Source organism: Lepisma saccharinum, chromosome 10, assembly GCF_977018435.1.
Source record: "Lepisma saccharinum chromosome 10, izLepSacc3.1, whole genome shotgun sequence".
Taxonomy (NCBI): domain Eukaryota; kingdom Metazoa; phylum Arthropoda; class Insecta; order Zygentoma; family Lepismatidae; genus Lepisma; species Lepisma saccharinum.
The window spans coordinates 61,860,350-61,873,090 of NC_139238.1; the positions used below are offsets into that span (position 1 = coordinate 61,860,350).

Here is a 12,741-nt window from a genome sequence, read left to right on the forward strand (position 1 = left end):
TTCACCTACTATGATGATGTCATCAAAGTAGAAGGAAACTCCGTGAATGTCATCTCGATCTTTGCTAGGACCAATTGAAACAGATCTCCACTTATGTTGATGCCAAAAGGTAGTCTGTGAGGTTTATATAATCCACAAGGTGTGTTGCGTTTGGCAGCTTCAGAATGCTCCAACTGTCCGTAAGCCATTTAAAGGTCAATAACCATATAGTATTTACACCTGGCCAACTTAGAGAAAATATCCTCGACTCTAGCAATGGGAAATTTGACGTTTTCGGTCATCTTATTCACACTTCCTGAGAAGTCAGTGCAAAGTCGAAGTGAGCCATCTTTCTTGGTAACAACGACAAGTGGTGAGGCCCAATCTGAATATTTGGCCGGTTCACATAACACCACTTTCACTAGATTTCGGATGGAGTCCTGAGCACAGTCTCGAATACCGTAGGGAACTTCGTAATGTCTACGAACTACCAATGCAGAGTTGGATCTCAGTAGTACATCGACCAAATAAGGTGCAATGGGCTTGGTCAAATCACCATCAAAGATTTTCTCATATCTAGAAGAAATTCCTCTCCTTAGGTCATCGACACCAATGTTAGTAATAGTACCTTGTACGGTGTTAGTTGAAAGAACACTACCTGTAACTAATAATCGCCTCCAAGATGGTTGAATAATGTCCAATCATGTGCAACTGATCAATGGATAAAAAAGTTTCTCCTGACAGAGAAAAACAGGTAAAGTATAATCCCTTTTGTCTAAGTATAGTTTGATGGATTTTTGTGCTGTAACACGTACATATCCTTCGTTTACACCTCGTAATCGTAGGCTGGAATTAGATTTAACATAGTGCAGAAACAGTTGATCAAAATACTTTTCGTTGAAAAGAGTAACAACAGATCCAGTATCTACTTCACATTTAACAGTACATTTATTGATTTGGATATTTATTATGAATTTATCCGAACTGAATTGCTGCTCCAAAATGTGTTGAGTAGAAGTAACCAGTGTGGAATGATGAGTGAGAGTATCAGTGTTGAGATGGTTGAAGCTGAGCGTAGACAAGTCATGATCTAATCCATCATTGCATGTTGCATTGAGTGAGGTTGCACTGGACATTCTATTCACGGCTCTATCTTTCTGCATCAGATATTCCAATGGCCTTGTCATTTGCAGTAGCTGCAGGTTTGCGTTTCTTGCCGGACAAAAACCTTGTGGGTGATTCTTGGTGCAGTTGCCGCACTGGAAGTGAGAATTTTGCCTGGTATCTGTTGGTTTTTGAGGTTGAGAGTTGCTGTTCTGTCTCATTTCACCCAAGCGTGAACTCGTCGAAGGGCCTGTGTGGTGATCTGGATTCATCCGCGTCAAATTTCTTGACCTGGTGGCAAAAGTCACAGAATCTGCATTGTACTTATTTGAGAATAATTTAACTTCTTGTTCTAATAACTCACAATGCAAAGCAATCTCTTCACATTTAGCAAACGAAAGATCACTTCAAGAATCACCCACAAGTTCTTTGTCCGGCAAGAAACGCAACCTGCAGCTACTGCAAACGACAAGGCCATTGGAATATACGGTGCAGAAAGAAGCAGAAAACTAATTCTGACAGAGCTGTAAATAGAACGTCCAGTACGCCTCACACAACACAACATGCAATGATGATTTAGATCAAGACTTTTCTATGCTCAGCTTCAACCATCTCAACACTGATACTCTCAGTCATCATTCCACACTTGTTACTTCTACTAAACACGTTTTGGAGTAGCAATTCAGTTCGGATAGCTTCATAATAAATCTCGAAATCAATAAATGTACTGTTAGATAGGTTCGAGTGAAGGACATGGTAATGTAGATTAATATAAGTTGCACAAGATAAAAACCAGACAGTGAACAATTAACATATTTAATAGAAACTGAACGTTATGTCCGAAACATTTAAGTACATTGAATCATGATACAGAATACATCTGCTTACAGTTTAACTGTGTAGGCAAAACCTTGTAGCCATGCGTTTAATACCTGGACCGTATAAGATTAAATACCTGGCGGAATCATACAGTGGTTTGGAGGATCCCACTTTAAAATGTAGGTCCAGCCCCGATTGGCCCATCTGTGCATAACGTGGACTTAAAACGAAAAAACTGAAACTAATGTTTGCATCAAGCATGAATGGAATTGCCACTAAGTGGGTTCTTGTTGAACTTTGCACAGTGATTACAGACCTAGTGACATGAAATTCCAACACAATTGTAGCAGCCACAATGTTTCCTAACCTCGCTAATGCCGCATAGTGACTAGAATGTGAACTAGAGCTCAATGCACATACATGAAAAAACTGTTTGAGTTCTTCTTTCATTCAGCACTGATTTCAACTAGGTAAGTTTACCTGCAACAAAAATCCTGAATATCATCTTGAAATGTGATGTATTGTTGGTTATAGTACTGGAAAAATTGTGAGATACATGCTGAAACAATATCACAAAGGAGTAGAATAATATGTGGTAAGAACGGTCTCATTATACCTGCATTAGAAAAATCAATTCAACTACCATATTATTTTTGTTCATACGCTTTTTGTTATATTCTAAACACATTGGATTGTGGACAATGAAGTTTGGTAACCATTTGAGCTAAATCTACCTCCACGTTTGAGTGACCATAATTTTATGTTTTCAAATGTGAACAACGCATTGTTTGAATTATCCATCATTCCTTCCACCTAGAATTAGTATCAAGCAGACATTCAATTTTCCAAAGCCGTCATGGCTGCCACATACAGCCATGGTAGGGTCTTGAGTAACATATAATATATTACTGTGAGTAATTGTGTTCCACATCTTGGAACCGTGTATCCTGCCTTATGCTTGCAATGGTCTGATAACTCTATTCATGCACAGGGTGACTACATACAAAAATTACAAATCCAAATATCTCGACTTTTTTTTGTTTTTCTTAACCTTTATTTATTTCATCCCTACTTAGGTAAAGTTGGAAATTACGAATTAAGAAAATAAATATCTTTTATTTAATGTAAAACTCCTAACAAAAGGCAGCTTAAGATGAAAACTGAAGCTGTACTTTAACAAGATAATTAGATTTGCTTTATCCATTAATGCATGCAAAAATTAATGCTCTCTTCGATTTATTACACCCTGTATTGCACATGGCAGACTGGCGAGTCTCTGACTTCTGGACTCACAGCCAGTGTAATCATCTGTGGAACTCGTGTTGTCGGTACTATATATTTGTGGTTGCACCTTCATCCATCTTATCTTATCATCTTCACGATTAGCCAAAAGGGGCAGAAGAGTGAAGTAAAATAAACTAAATCAATCAACCAGTCATTTGATAGCAAAAATTCTTGACCACAAGTAAAATTTCTTGACTTCTCGACCTACTTGATTTCTTTACTATTTCTTGACTTTCATGACTTGACCCTGACTTTACACATGAAATGAAATTCTTAAGAGTTATTACATGGGAACTTACAATAAAAGGGCAAACTATGCGTTTGTTTGTGTTTCTAGAGTTTTTAAGCTTAAATGACCACAAAATAAGTGTCCCATCATATCAGTTGTTAATTAACTCTTTGTACAAAATATAATATTTCAGGAAACAAACCTTCTAGCATTTGGCCACAAAATGGAGAAATAACTTTCAACAATGTGTACCTCAGATACTCCAACAATGATCCACCAGTTTTAAAGGGGCTTTCATTCAAGATTAATCCCAAGGAAAAGGTAAGTGATTACATTTATCTCAGTGAGACATCCATCAACCACGGGTTCGAAGTTTGTTATAAGTCCGCTTTATGCTAAGATTAGATATTTAAGTCTGGTCCTGCAGTTAAGTGGGATCCGAACAACCATGGAATGTGCCCTCACCAGGAATCTGGAAGACACTCAACTCACGGGTTCAAAAACTGCTATTCTTGTACTAGGGCTGAGCCAATACCACTGTGCCTCAATACTCATACTGATGCTGATACTCTTACAGATGCCTACCAATACTGATGCTGGAAAATCATAACAATTAAAAGCTGTTCAAAATATTGATTTACAAGGGCTGTTCAAAAAGAAACCAAACTTTTACAAAATTGAGAAAATGGTAATATTCACCAGCTATTTGGACCTGCCTCCTTCAAAGTACTCCCCTCTACTGTGCACACACCACTTCCAGTGTTTCTTCCAGTCCTGGAATGCCTGCTGGAACTCCAGTTTTCGAATGGTCTGTATGCTCCCAGGTGAATTCCCCTTGATCTCTTTTGTTGTCTGGAATCTGTGATCTTTGAGGGTTGATTTAAACTTAGGAAAGAGTAAGAAGTTTGCTGGTGCCAAATCAGAGGAGTAGGTCGGTTGTGGGATAACAGGTGTCTCGTGCATTATCAAAAACTCCCGGACAATGAGTGAGATATGAGCATGTGCATTATTGTGATGAACCATCCAGGACTTGTTCTACCACATCTGTGGCCTAATGTGCTGCACCTTTTCTTGTAATCATTGCATCATGTTAACATAGAATGCTGCATTCACTGTGGAATAAGCTCCGATCCTCTACCAGTCGAAGAACATGATCAACATCACTTTAACATGGGATCTACTATTTGTCGTCCTCGATTGAGATTCGACCTGATCTGAAATGTCTGTACCATTCGAAAAACTGTGTTCAACTGAAACATTCCTCGCCATAGGCTTCATGTAACATGTTGCATGTCTCTTTGAAAGTTTTCGGCAATTTCACACAGAATTTCACACATAATCGCTACTCATCCCTCCCAGTTCCTTCATAGTAGAGTAACTGAAAATCGCGGCAGGCACTCAACACACCTGTACTCAACTCGGTCTACTCCATTACTCCAGTTAGCAACAGTTTTTAGACTGGGCCAAGTTAATAACTAAGGACACCATTATGCACCACCACCGTTGGTTCTCTTCAACAAATTTACATACAAACTTTACAAAAGCAGTTCGGTTTCTTTTTTAACAGGTCTTGTATATTAGTGTGTGAGAATTCCACTGAAATTATAAGCATAAATTTACCACAGACTGTGCAAAAAAATGGGAACTTTGAATTTTACATAATTTCCAGGATAATTAGATTATGTGGAAGTGTCATGAAATATTTTTGTGGATGCCATGAGAGACTAAAATGCCGGGAAAGTATCAGCTGGTATAGGTAAATGAAATCCAACCGATATTTTCCAATATTGATACATTAGCATCGGTATCGGCTAACCCTATGTTGTACATACTGCCTAGAATTCACTACACACACGAATAGAATGGTGACAATTATCCGTCCTCTGATACCTTAGTAACCTTCCTTTCCTGTTTACTCTGCTCCTGACATTGCACACAAGTGCAATCACACGAAAATTCTGGTATTCACCAACTACTATCTGCTATTCCAGTCTGGTAACTGAAGTTTACATGCCATCTTTCACCTACAAACTTAAAATTCAGCCATGCCATGAAATATGTATATTTTATTTTTTTTCTGGCATGTGTTTTCCATGTCCTTCCCTCTTTTTAAATGTTCAAGTTGTAATTACAAGGTGTCTACCAAAATAACATCCAAAATTTTTGACTTTTTCTTCATCTTTTTTTAACCTCTATTTATTCAACCTATACTTAGGTATAAAGTTGGAAATTACCAATTAAGAAAATAAATATTTATTTAATGAGAAACCCCTATCAAAAGGACAGTTGAGATGACAACTGAAGCTGTATTTAACAAAAAAAAAATAGACCTACTTTGTTTATTAATGCATCCTGGTCTGCATTTGGCAGACTAGTGAGGCTCTTGCATCTGGACTCACAGCATAACCTTATGCAGGGCTCGTGTTGTCATCTCTATATTTGTGATTGTCCCTTCATCCATCTTATCTTACCACTAATCATCCTCATCCTCGCGATTAGCCAAAGGGGCAGAAAACTGAAGTAAAATAAAGTAAATCAATTAGTAAGCTTATCACAGTAAATTACCTATCTCTGCATAACCGCCAAACATATATCTTTAGATACAATGTAAATCAATTAGTCATTGTGAGAGCAATAATTCTTGAACACAAGTATAATTTCTTGACTTTTTATTGACTTCTTTACTTTTCTTGATGGGTAGACACCCTGAATTAATACAACTACAACTTAAATTTTGTGTCCAAAAACAGTACAAAGTAGTCTCACAATTTTACTTGCACGGAAAATAACAATTAGGAACTTATCTGATTCACTTGCTGAAATGTTATAATCAACTGATTAGCAAAATAAAATTAATAATGACTTTTTCCACCTTAATTTTAGTTTGGACTTTTCATAAACATTTAGCCAAAGTTAATTATAATCTAAGTTTACAAACATACTGGGGCATATTAGGAGTGAGCATAAAGTATAAATCTATCTGAACCACTGAAATACTAGTTGAAGTGAAATACCTCATACAGGGTGGCCACTCTTGGACCATAATAAAATTCACATATAATTCCCAGTTTTGAAGGTGAACTTTTCAAAAATTCAAGCAGATGTTTTCTCTGCTTCAACCTTACATATTACCGCCTCTCACCACACACACACAGATATATTAACAATATAAACGGTCTGTGTGATTCCAAAGTATCCACAAATTCTAATTCAATTTAATTCAATTAGACATTATATACAAGGGTCGTTCAAGGTTGACCGGGACTTTTATTTCTGCGGAGGAAATAGGTAGCAGAAGAAACACCAAACTATGTCAGTTTTTCAAAGTATTCTCCATGCATGCCGAGGCACCGTTGCCATCATTCTGGCAGCTCCCGAATTCCTTTGGCGTAGAAAGAACTTGGTTGTTGTCGTAGCCACTGGAGGACATCGCTCCGCAGTGCTTCGTCTGTCGTGAATTACTTCCCTCCCAGATGGTCTTTAAGGGGTGCAAACAAATGATAATCACTGGGGGTTAAATTCGGACTGTATCGGGGATGGGGCAGAACTTCCCAGCGCATGTCGGCCAGAGTTGTTGTTGTCACATTGGCCGTGTGAGGGTGGGCACTGTCATGGAGAAGAATGAAATTTCCAGACAACATCCCAGGTCTTTTCTTGCGAATAGACTTTCGTACAGCACCACTCAACAATGTGGAGTAATACTGGGCATTAATCGTGCTCCCTTTGTCCAGAAAATCCACATGGATAATGCCCTTCATGTCCCAGAAGACACTTGCCATGATCTTTCCAGCGGACGGCTGCGTTTTGCTTTTCTTGGGGGGCGGGGAACCTTTATGCCGCCACTCCATGCTGCATCTTTTGGTCTCTGGGGTTGAATTGTGCAACCATGTTTCATCATATGTGATGATGGATTGCAACAACTCATCATCTTCTGCTCGAAACCGATTCAGAAGCTGTTCACAGACCGTCCTGCGTGTCCACTTCTGATCGAATGTCAGTTGGTGGGGAACCCACCTTGCACAGATTTTGCGGAAGTGTAAGTGGTTGTGAATGATTGTCTCAACACTCCCGACACTGATATTCACCTCGGCAGCAATATCCCGCACTGTTACTCGCCGGTTCTCAAGAATCATTTTTTCAACACGTGCGATATTCACTGGTGTAACTGCAGTCGGGCGAATGTGTCCATGCACTTCATTTGTCACCAGCTTCCGTCCTTCGCGAAACTGCTCACACCATTTGTACACTCTTGTCCGCGACATCGTTTGTTCAAAATACTGTGCTTGCAATCGTCTGAAAATCTCAGCTTGTTTCACTTTCTCCTTCACGAGAAATTTGATTACACACCGCTGCTCCACAGCCACAGACACACTGCTTGCCACCATGTTCGCTGCAACTGCTGCGCATGCGCGAAATACATCATGCCGGGCACTAGTTACTCGCGAAGGAATACATTACGTCACCTGCACGTTTCATCATGATCTGGCTATTCATTGATTTTTTACATACGAAAATCCCGGTCAACTTTGAACGACCCTTGTACATGTATTAAAAATATTTAATTTAAGGTGTGGAGTTTACATTTACCATTTCACATCCTCAGACTCGAAAAACATGTATGTCAGAAGTCACTAATGTTACGGGATATACTAATCTATGAAAAAGTGTTAATTGTATAATTATTTCAAACTAAAATTAAACAAATCAATTTCAAGATATCTTATCTTGCAATAATCTTCCATCTGTTAGATAGATTGTTCTGCAAATGAGACTAACAAAGTGAACTAAATGGACTGAGATAATTCTGTTTTATTTTCTACACAGCTTTATTTTCCTTCTCGTTAAAAATAAAAGCTAAACTTTGAAAAACAGGACATTTAAAAATATGTATAAATTCAATGGGATATGAATTAATAAAAGTTGCAATTTTTCACGTCTACGGAGAAAAATTCACACAGAAATCCCGGAGACAATAATTCATGCAGAATTTCCCGTGAGTAGCCACCCTGTCATAATATGAGACTAACTTATCCATATTCATATAATATTGATATCGAAGACAAAATAGTGTTCCTCGCTATAGATTCAAGCTGAATGATGTATCTATTCATTTTTCCTTTCTCTCACAAATTAACAATAGTATGTATTCAAAAGTGATTTAAGAAATTATTAGATTTGTATTGTACATTTTGAATATGGCAAACTTAATGTGGTCGGAAGTGTAAAATGCTGTAAATTATCTGATAATTTTAGATTGGAATTGTGGGTAGAACTGGCGCTGGGAAATCCTCCCTGATCATAGCCTTGTTCAGATTGGCTGAGGTCGATGGCTCCATCTTCATTGACAATGTGGATACTAAATCTCTGGGGCTGCACGACTTAAGGAGCAAGATTTCTATCATCCCTCAGGACCCTGTCCTATTCTCTGGGACACTAAGGAAGAATCTGGATCCATTTGACGAGTATCCAGATGATATATTGTGGAGGGCATTGGAAGATGTAAGTAAGGTTTTTCATGAATATTCATCATGAAATAAATGAATAATTAAGTACACATAAGCAACACAAATATCACAGGGTGACTATTCAAACATTGAAGAAAAAATTCACCATAATTCCAGATTTTTCATAAAATTTTCTGAATTTCAAGGCTAAATTTCATTGTTTCAGGGAGAAAAAGTTGCAAAACGGAATTAAAGTTTCAGGCACTTCTGACCATTACAAAATTTCAATTAAAGCTAAATACTGTTGAGTTACATAAAAAAGTCAAAGCTTTATAGCTCTTGTCTTGAGTCCACTTTTATGCACAGACAGGTCAATTAAGACTGAACCTACAATTTAAAGTGCCTCAACCAGGTATCAAAACCAGGACCCCCAAGTTACAAGGCAACATCATTACCACTATGCCATCGGGGAGGCCTGCTTTAGTCCTTACCTAGGTATTCCTTATGATTTTGTACTGTTTCAAAAACATTCACACTGTCTTTTTCAAGGTTACTGATCTTGCTTACTGGCAAGCAGATGTATACTGCGTCTGTTTTAACATACTGAACCAACCTTGTTAATATTTATGACATGGTGAACCTCAGACAACATCAACATCTAGAACAAGATGTGGATATTCAAGTTCAATTTATGCTTAGGCTAATCAGCACTGGATCTACAGTTAAAGTGAAATCTTAACTACTGTGCAAAGATGCTCATTGTCATGTTGTGTGCATATACAGTAAAACCTCGTTAATCCAGATAAGCCAGACTTCACTTAATCCAGACAGGAAAAAAAAAAACAGAATGCAAGGTTTTAAATGCGACTAGAAGTCAACATGAGAACTTCCCAAAGAAAAGGCAGTCAACCACTGATGAAATGATGAAATTCTGTTTCCCGCAGACTTTGTGCTGTACTGTATAGTGGTATTTAGGCCTATGCCCTTCAAATACACCATAATAAATGTGTTTTGTTTCTATAAACAGAGTTTTAATGCACTTTCTACTGTTCTTTTAGGTTGTATCAGTTAATCCGGACTTTCGTTCAACCAGTCAACTTATCCTCCCCATTAGTCCAGATTAATGAGGTTTTTACTGTATTACATTCTCTATGCATATTACATAGTCTACAATGCCTACTAGCTGACCTCCATGGCAGAGTGTTTAGCACAGCATGCTATGATGCCAGGGGTCTCAAGTTCAAATTGCAGCCTGGACTAGGGTGTTCTTTGCGAGTGTCCTTTCATCACATCATCATTCACAGTCATTGTCAAAATTAGCCAAAAGTGGCAGAAAAGTGATGCCAAAAGACAAATCCAATCAAATCAACATTGTCTACTAGGACTAAGCTGAAAACAGCCAATATCAGTGGTATCTGGATCGGAAAGTACCAGTTAAAATTTAATCATCAACACCAGCTGACACTATTCAGTTATCCAAGTGTCGAACGTAGCCTGCAAATACGAGGGTGATTCAAATTAAAACCTTCATTATTTATTATGAGGCAAATGAGGAAATACAGTAAAAATATACATACATCATTTTTTGACATAGTCCCCCAGACATGCAATGCACGTATTCCAGCACTTCTCAAGTGCATGGATACCTCGCAAGAAGAATTTTTTTGGTTGTGACTGTAGCCACTTGTGCACCGCAATTTTCACCTCTTCATCACTTCAGAAATACTTGCCTCTCATTGCTTCTTTGAGCCATCCGAACACGTGAAAGTCGCTAGGGGCAAGGTCTGTATAAGGTGGGTGTGTGAGACATTCAAATTTCATATCCTGGATTGTTGCAACTGTTAAACTGGTATTATGTGGTCGGGCATTGTCATGCAGTGACAATACACCTGAAGTCAGATGTCGTCATTGTTTTCTCCTGATTGCACGGGGCAGATGATTTTGGAGCATATCTGCATAAGAAGTACTGGTCACTGTTACTCCCTTTTTCAATGCAATGTTAAAAAATTACCACACTTGCATCCCAGAAGAGAGTGAGCATGACTTTTCCTGCTGATGGTTGGGTATGTAATTTTTTGAGTTTTGGCAACGAGCTATGGTGCCATTCCTTGCTCGATCTTTTTGTCTCAGGTTGGTGATAGTGCACCCAGGTTTCATCTGCTGGAACAATTCCTTCCAGAAATTCATCACCTTCGACCTGGACACAACGCAAAAGTTCCTCACAGGCAACGACGGTCTCTCAATTCAGCAATCAACTGACATGGCACCCATCTTCCCAACACTTTATTGAATTGCAGCACATCATGTGTGCTGAACCAACACTAATATCAAAAATGGCAGCTATATCCTTCAAAGCAATACGTTTGTTTTCCTTCACAAGCTCTTCCACTACAACAATGTTTTCGTTCGTCACTACATAGTGTGCCTGGCCTGGTCGTGGGGCATCCTCCACAGAAGTTACACCGCTTTTAAACTTTCTACACCACTCGTACATTTGCTGCAGGGACACACACGAATCACCGTACTGCACTTTCATCCTGCAATGAATTTCAAGTGGTTTAACACCTTCACTATTCAATAAACACATCACAGATCCCTGCTCTAACGTGGTGCATGTCGACAATGGAGTGGCCATCTTTGCACTGACGCTGCTTCCTTCTTCAGTGTTGCAGCATCATGTTGCCACCTGTTAGTCATTCTTTCAACCACAAGGATAACTCTTTCGAACTTTCAAATCTCATACAACTTTTCAGAATTTTATTGCAGCTTAAGGTTTTCATGTCAATCACCCTCATATATTGCACGAAACCTTCTCAGTCTAAATATCTTGGAAATTATGCAAAAAATCATAATTTACATTGTAAGAAGAAATGTATTTCGTGATTAAATTATTACGTGAAATCATGAACATTTTAAAGCAAAAGTCTGCAGATCACTATGATCAGTTGCCAACTGATATTGGTAGATACAGGATGCACAGCCCTGTAATTCTAATGAAAAAATCAAAATATTCTTCACTATTTTGAACTGTTACAATTTTCAAGTATTGGTATCAGTGGGAATCGATAAGAGTATCAGCAGTGGTACTGACATCAGTGCAAAGTGGTATCGACTCAGTCCTACTATCTACAAAGAAATAGACTATCACTGCTAATGCATAGACCCACATGCCCCCCCCAAAGAAAGGATGAATAAAATATACTTTATGTATATATAACCTGTATTTGCAGTATGATTCTATGATGTAAAACAAATTCTCTTTTCTATTGCAAGGTTCACCTAAAAGACATAGCCAGTAATGTTTCTGCCGGTCTCTTATCTGTTGTGGAAGAAGGTGGGAGCAATTTCAGTGTTGGGCAGCGACAATTGTTGTGCTTGGCAAGAGCCATTGTTAGGAGCAACAAGATACTAGTATTAGATGAGGCAACTGCAAATGTTGATCAACAGTAAGTATGGGAGTAAGAACACAATGTATGACTGCTGACTGGCAAATGCACGAATTATAAATGATTAAATAAAATAGCCTCCCAATTACTGCAAGCATGTTACATGAAGATGCAATTCAATGTTTCCATTGAAACGTAATATTGTTATTGAGAGCACCATGTATACTTCCAGTCATAAGAAAAGAGAACAATCATGGTGTAAAGACAAAAATTAACTAAGCAAATGACACTATTAAAAATCATATTTTGATTCTGATCAAAATACAGGGTTACTATGAAAGAAACTAAGAAAATAAAATAATTTTTGAGAGAAAACCAATATCTGGTATTTTATTATTGTAACTGAGTACATATAAGGTAATTATATATAATGCATTTATGTTAATATATTTGTTCATATAGTAAACATTCTTCAAAACTTTAAAATTATATTCCC

The 12,741-nt window shown here is 38.0% G+C and overlaps 1 protein-coding gene across 7 annotated transcripts in view; it reads left to right on the top strand.

Moving 5' to 3' along the window:
- The window catches only part of LOC145993921 (ATP-binding cassette sub-family C member 4-like), a 243,132-nt gene that overhangs the window by 221,637 nt on the left and 8,754 nt on the right, over window positions 1-12,741 (top strand). For 6 of the 7 annotated variants that reach the window (XM_083129849.1, XM_083129847.1, XM_083129851.1 and 3 more), the window contains 3 exons: window positions 3,609-3,736; window positions 8,669-8,914; window positions 12,133-12,305. In XM_083129849.1, the coding sequence (XP_082985975.1) occupies window positions 3,609-3,736; window positions 8,669-8,914; window positions 12,133-12,305 (547 nt within the window). The remainder of the gene's footprint in view (window positions 1-3,608; window positions 3,737-8,668; window positions 8,915-12,132; window positions 12,306-12,741) is intronic. The other variant, XM_083129852.1, reaches the window with a different exon arrangement.